Source organism: Balaenoptera acutorostrata, chromosome 13, assembly GCF_949987535.1.
Source record: "Balaenoptera acutorostrata chromosome 13, mBalAcu1.1, whole genome shotgun sequence".
NCBI lineage: Eukaryota > Metazoa > Chordata > Mammalia > Artiodactyla > Balaenopteridae > Balaenoptera > Balaenoptera acutorostrata.
This window is the reverse complement of record NC_080076.1, coordinates 72282452-72289364: the sequence shown is the minus strand read 5'-3', so window position 1 is coordinate 72289364 and position 6913 is coordinate 72282452. Positions and strand designations below refer to the sequence as shown.

The following is a 6913-nucleotide window of genomic DNA, read 5'->3' as shown; positions in this document are numbered from 1 at the left end:
CTGGGCGGGACTCTGAGGTGAGCGTTCCACACTGTCTCCCATTATCCCCGTTGGGATCGACTTGTCCTTATTTTCTTGATTACTTCCCTGTACAGCCACCTCCCCACCTCTGTCTCACTTCCTCACTCTCCTATTTGTGTTTCCCCGGATCACCTCCGGAATAAGCTCCTTGCACTGGAGTGCTTATCCCAGACAAGTACCTATTGTGTGCAGGTCCCGTTCATGCAGCATGATCCCACGAATCCTCGTCTTGGGCTCTGGCTTTCTGCTTGTCCAGGGGTGGCGGAGCTGACTGTAGCCAGGAGTCTCCTGTCACCCCTCACCTGAAGGCCAGGTGTGGCCCAGCTCAGGGTTGCACATCCACCTGCTGGGTCTGGGTCTGGGAAGTCTCTCCTCACCCCCGATGCCACATGCCCTAAAGGCTGTGATGAATCATAGGCAGTTGCTCCCAATACGTGGGGTGGTAATTGGAGCCTGGGACATGTCGGGGCACAGTGACAGTGGTTTCAGACCTCTGTTGGGTGTGAGTGGTGGCCTTCCTGGCTCAAGGAAGCATCTGATGGGACTGCAGGAGTAGAGGGTGGGGACTGAGAGGCAGGGTAGAGAGCAGCCCCTTGTGTGCGTGACAACAGGTGGTGTCACTTTCAACATGCTGTGGGGCAAGCATCGCTGTCCTCGTTTCACGCATGAGGATTTGAATCTGGGCCAGTCAGGTCAAGGTTTGGTGCCTTAGGCACCCAGCAAGGAATGGACCCTGCCATGTAGGGACAAGAAGCCTGGCAGGAAGAGGCGGGGCTTCTGGGCAGGGGTAGGCATGGGCGGGGCTGCCAGCTGGGCAGAAGACAGGTGTTCTGCAGGGAGCCACAGAGTGGGGCCCGCACTCGGGACCAGCCAGCTGGACCCCGTACCCACCACTGTAGGGGGAATGAGCGGGCAAGAGGGTGAGCTGAGCCCATCGCAGGAGAGGACGCTAGCCCAGGTGAGGTGGGGGAGAGAGCCCTACACCGGCCTCAGTTTCTCCTTCTGCTCCAGGAGAGGTAGCCCCCAAGGCCCCTGAGGTCCTTCTGAGCTCTGCACTCCTGGGTCTCTTCTCAACTCTGAGGGTCTTGGTGGCCAGAGTCCACACTGGCGCTGTCCAATAGAAACATAACACAAACCACAAATGCAAGCCACATATGTCATTTCAAATTTTCTAGTAGCCACATGAGAACAGGGAAAAGAAACAAGTAAAATCAATTTTGATAATATATTTTATTTATTTATTTTTTGGCCATGCAGCATGGCTTGCGGGATCTTAGTTCCCCAACCAGGGATTGAATCCTGGCCACAGCAGTGAAAGCGCCGAGTACCAACAAATGGACCACGAGGGAATTCCCGATAATATATTTTATTTAAACTTACAGAGCCAAACTGGTATCATTGCAACATGTAATCAATACAAAAATGATCGCTGAGATTTTTTTGCACTGTCTTTATTTTTTTTTTTAATAAATTTATTTATTTATTTATTTTTGGCTGTGTTGGGTCTTCGTTGCTGCGCGCGGGCTTTCTCTAGTTGCGGCTAGCGGGGGCTACTCTTTGTTGTGGTGCGTGGGCTTCTCATTGTGGTGGTTTCTCTTGTTGCGGAGCACGGACTCTAGGCGCTCGGGCTTCAGTAGTTGTAGCATGCGGACTCAATAGTTGTGGCTTGCGGGATCTAGAGCACAGCCTCAGTAGTTGTGGCACTCGGGCTTAGTTGCTCCGCGGCATGTGGGATCTTCCCGGACCAGGGCTCGACCCTGTCTCCCCTGCATTGGCAGGTGGATTCTTACCGACTGCGCCACCAGGGAAGTCCCAGAGTCTGATCTCTTAACAACTTTTTTGGAGCATTAGGAAAAGGGCCCCGGGCACAGCTGGGTCCCCAAGGCCTTGGCAGTGGCCTTGGGCGTGACAGGGACTCGATGTGCTGTTTCTCTGGACACTTTCTCTTCCTATCTTCCTCCTGGGTGGTGGCTTCTCTCTCCACTTACCACCATCACCAAGGCCTGCCCAGGGGCACACCCACTGCCATCAGCCCAGGGACTCAGGGGGCCTGTACCCAAGTCTTCCTGGGGCTCTGGGTACCTCAGCTCTTACCCCGCCACACTGTGGTTCCCCATGTCAGGAAAGGGACACTCTGAGCAAGAGGAGGCAAAGCCGAGTGGGAGGGTGGAGTGGGGCCTCTTTCTTCAGACACCTGGAACAGGCCCCCAGGATTCTACACCAATAGTCTGTCCCCTTGTTGCAGCTCGGAGCTTTGACCTGGAGAAATCCGATGACATGCTGCGGAAGGTGAGGACACCACCACCCCGCCCGGCCCTGTTTCCTACCCCAAGTCTTCTGAGATCTTCCTTTCTTCCTGTCTTCCCTCCTTCCTCGCTCCCTCCCTCTCTCCCTCTCTTCCTTCCTTCCTTCCTTTCTTTTTCTTTCTTTCTTTCATGCAATGACTGTTTATTGAGCCCCAAAGGTGAGTCTAGCTGGTGCTGGCACTGGGGAGAGTGCAGTGGTAGAAAGAGAGAGAAGAGAAACCAGATAAATAAGTAGACAAGACGATTCCTGAGAGTGGAAAGTGTAACAAGACAGTGGGATGGAAGGAAGTGAGGGAGGTCAGGGAGGCCTTCCTTGCTGAAGGGCGACATTTTGGCTGTGGCACGAATGCCCGAAAGGAGGCAGGCAGGTGACGATCGGAGGCTGAGGGCACAGCCGTGCAAAGGCCCCGAGGTGTGGGCAAGCTGGAGTAATCCAGGAGCACAGGAGGTTGTGTTGTAGAGAGAAAGGGGAGAGATGCGGCTGCGTGGGTGGCGCAGGCCCATGGTGGGGGCGGGGGGGGGGACTGCAGGCCACCGTAGGAGTCTAGGTTTTTGACTAAGGAGGACTGGAAGCTGGGGGGTGAAGTCTGACTCCCAGAACTCCCTGGGAGACCATGTGGGGAATGGAGGGTGGTAAGCAGGTGGAAGGATGCAGGGAGAAGCAGCTGCACCTGTAGGCCTCACCTGTTCCTTTCTGAGATTTTTCCCTCCTCATCCATGTCAGACCCACGTCTCCTCCATTCCCCTCCTGTCCACATCCCCAGTTCTGTGCCCGTGGAGCCCCAGATGCCCTGGCAGGCCCTCAGTGGTTGCAGGCAGAGGGGCCTGGCCTAGTGTCCCTGGGTCCCTGCAGAGGCTTTTGGCTCAGGAGGGGTCTTCGGCTCCTCCCGTGTCTCTGTAGCATGTGAAGTTCAGGAAGCAACAGGATCTGCACAACATCCTTGCGTGGCAGCCCCCAGAGGTGAGACCCCCGGCGCCCCCAGCCGCCTCGGAACCCAGGTCTCCCTCAAACCCACACCCCCTCCCCAGCCCTCTCTCTCGTGCATCCAGGTTGTCAGGCTGTACAACGCCAACGGCACCTGCGGCCACGACAGCGAGGGCAGCCCCGTGTGGTTCCACATCATCAGAGGCCTGGACCTCAGGGGCCTCCTCCTCTCCGTCTCCTGACAAGAGCTGCTCAGGGCCGAGTTCCAGAGCTGTGAGCTGCTCCTGCAGGAGTGTGAGCAGCAGAGCCAGGAGGTAAGGGTCCCACGGGGCCCTCCCAGCCCCCCAGGCAGCCGCAGCCTGGCACCCTCCAAGGCAGCCCCCGGCACTGGGCACCCAGAACCCACCTCCCTGGTCTCCTCGGCTCCTCCCAGCACCTCTGAGCGTACACAGGGTTCAGAGGCCAGTAACCCGCTAAGTGGTCCACACTGGGACTCACTGCCCCCAAAGCCCAGCTCCACCCACCAGGCCATGCTGCCCTCTGTGGCCTCATTTGATGGAGGAAGACAGGTATTTCAGCCCCACTGGACAGAGGAGGAAACTGAGGCATGGCGACCTGCCTCCCCATGGACAGATGTGGGAAGGGTGTCCCTTGGGACGGCCCCATCCCCCTGTACCTGGCTTCTTGGCATGAAACCTCCACGCCAGGCGGAGCCGGGATAAGCCAGGCCAGTGCCCTGGGCTCAGGCCCGGCCCCACCTCTGGTGGGGTGTGGGGGCCACTGACCCTCATGGGGGTCTCACTTCCCATCATTCCCTTGCACCTGGGGAAGAAAGTAGAGAAAATCATAGCTGTTTTTGATTTCGAGGGGCTGAGCCAGAGGCATCTGTGGAAGCCAGGAGTGGAGTTTGCCCAGGAGGTGAGGGAACCCCACCAAGGGGGGCAGGGTCTCCACCTTCCTGGGCCTCTGCCCCTCGCTTGCTGATGTGGAGTGTGTATGGGGGGGTCCTCGCTCTGCCCACAGGTTTGCAGCTCCTTACTTGCCGTTTGCAGCTCCTTACTTGCTGTTTGCAGGGATATTTTCAAACCCACAATCTCTTGGGGCTGTGCTAAGTCATACTCATCACCCCAATGTCACCATTTCATGTCCAGCAGGTCACAACAACAGGTGACCTGCTGGACATGGTCCCCAGGCCTGCCAGGGTCCCTGTGGATGCCCTTCCCTCTCATACTCCCTCCCCGCTCCTCCCTACCGGCCCCACCCCCTGCCCTTGGCTTGAGCCCCTCCCCCCATCCTATTTGCTGCTTCCTCTGGGAGGCGGCTGGAAGCAAGTGTGCTCTGAGAGCCCTAAGGAGGGAAGGGAGGCCCTGACAAGACCTGGGCCCCCGGGGCAGCCAGCCTGCCTTTTCTTTTCTTTCTGCTCAACCCAGGATAGCAGAGAACCTAAACTTTAAAAAATTTTAACAATCATCAAAACATACTAAATTGAGGAAGCCAGACACAAAAGGCCACATATAGTGTGATTCCATTGATATGAAATATCCAGAATAGGTAAATCCATAGAGACAGAAAGCAGACTGGGGGTTACCCAGGGCTGCAGGGAGAGGGAAGTGGTGGGGGTGGTGACTGCTAACGGGTATGGGCTTCCTTTTGGGGTGGTGAGAACGTTCTGAAACTAGACAGCGGTGACGGCTGCATCACTCTGTGAATACACTGAAGACTACTGAATCGTACACTTTGAAAGGGCAAAATTTATGGTGTGTAAATTCTATCCCAATTAAGAAAAAAAAGGCATGTCTTGCAACTTTGAATCTTTCTTACACTAAAAGTGTTTTGTTTCTGAAGCTGAACTATTGTCTAAACCACATGGAGGGGAACCTTCCAGAGTCCTGAGGGGGATTTTCTTACTCTGCAGTAGGTGGGGTCATCCCCTTGAAATCTGTCAAGAATTTGCACTAGTGGCTTCAGGAGGGTCTGTGACTGGGACCCAACAAACTGGAAAGCAGCGGCTTCTCTGGGTGGGTTCTGGGTGTCTGGGGGGCCTTGGGGGCCTTAAGGGGGCAGCATTTAGGCACCTGTAGCTTGTGCACTGACCTGAGTTTGGCCTCACAGATTCTCACAGCACTCGAGGCAAATTACCCTGAGATTTTGAAGAATGTAATTGTTGTGAGAGGTGAGTGAACCAGCCCAGGATATGCATGAGTCGGGGGCAGGGGATGTGGAGGCAACAAGGCAGGGAACTGAGACCCCAGGAGACCCTGAAACAGTGCCTTTCTCAGCTTCCAAGCTGTTCCCAGTGGCCTTCAACCTGATCAAGCCTACATAACTGAGGTGATGCGCAGGAAGGTGGTGATTCCTGGAGATGAGTGAGCAGCTCTGGCCTCCTCTGCAGCCAGAGTCTGAGCTGGGGGCTGCCCCTCTGCAGACCTGACAGCTCCTGCATCCGAGGGCACCAGGCTCGGGGACCCACTCTTCCAGACCCACTGCTCTGGAGGACCCACTCCGTTATGGCATCAACTGTTGAGGCCAATGTGTCCACCTGCCAGAGGGCAGAGGGGCCAGGAGGGGTCCGTCCCCGGGGGCACCAGGAGGATGTGGGAAATAGGGGGAGGGAGCCATATGGCACAGGACAGCCCTGGGCTTGGCCCAACTGCCCTCAGTTGAGCCTCCCTGATCCCACATGGAACCCCACTTTTGCCCCCACAGACAACTGGAAGCAAGAGCTGCCCAAGTTCATCAGCCCTGACCAGCTGCCTGTGGAGTTTGGGGGGACCATGGCTGACCCCGATGGCAACCCCAAGTGCCTGACCAAGGTGCAGGTGCCCAGAGGATGGGGAGGGAGGGGAGACGGCCATGGTCTAGTGCCCACTCACCCACCCTCGCCACAGATCAACTACGGGGGCAAGGTGCCCAGGAGCTACTACCTGTGCAACCAGGTGAGGGTGCAGTACGAGCACCAGGTGACCGTGGGCCGAGGCTCCTCCCTGCAGGTGGAGAACGAGATCCTGTTCCCGGGCTGTGTGCTTAGGTAGGGATGGCGGCCACTCCACACCTGGGCATGGTTGGGAGGGGCCCAGAGCCCAGGCAGGTGGTTGTCAGTGGGGCCCTGTCCCCTGCAGGTGGCAGTTCTCATCGGACGAGGCGGACATCGGCTTCGGGGTTTTCCTGAAGACCAAGACAGGGGAGCGGTAGTGGGCCGGGGAGATGATGGAGGTTCTGCCCAGCCAGCGCCACAACACCCACCTGGTGCCCGAGGGTGGGAGCCTCACCTCCAGGCTGGCATCTGTAAGATCTATTGGGTTCACTGGAGTCATTTTCCTCCTCATGGCGGAGAAATGATCTGACATCTCTTGCCAGTCTGGCCTCTCTGTTTGCTCCTATTTCCAGATCTCAGGGAGGGTGTGGGAGTCTGTGCTAGCTCCTAGATCCCACGGGCACCAGGGACATTGGTTTCAGGTGTTGGATCTTATGAGTGGCCCCCAGGTGTGGATACAAGGGCAGAGACACATGGTGGAGAGCAGGGTTCACAGCCGTGGACTCAGCTCCTGGGAAGCCCCCTCACTGCACTCAACAGGCTAAGTAAGAGACAACTGGAAAACAGCCGTGGGCTCAGCATCAGGGCTCCCAGCCTGTCCACATGTGTGGACCACCCCACTCTGGG

General features: G+C 57.0%; 1 protein-coding gene across 1 annotated transcript; it reads left to right on the top strand.

Moving 5' to 3' along the window:
• Nucleotides 1-925: 925 nt before the first annotated feature.
• On the top strand, nucleotides 926-6591 carry LOC103016101 (putative SEC14-like protein 6). The gene is given in 11 exon segments (XM_007171220.2): nucleotides 926-1037; nucleotides 2267-2310; nucleotides 3229-3288; nucleotides 3378-3566; nucleotides 4075-4170; nucleotides 5365-5425; nucleotides 5532-5567; nucleotides 5570-5612; nucleotides 5957-6065; nucleotides 6141-6280; nucleotides 6372-6591. Coding segments are annotated over 11 exon segments (1110 nt in total).
• The last annotated feature ends 322 nt before the right edge of the window (nucleotides 6592-6913 follow it).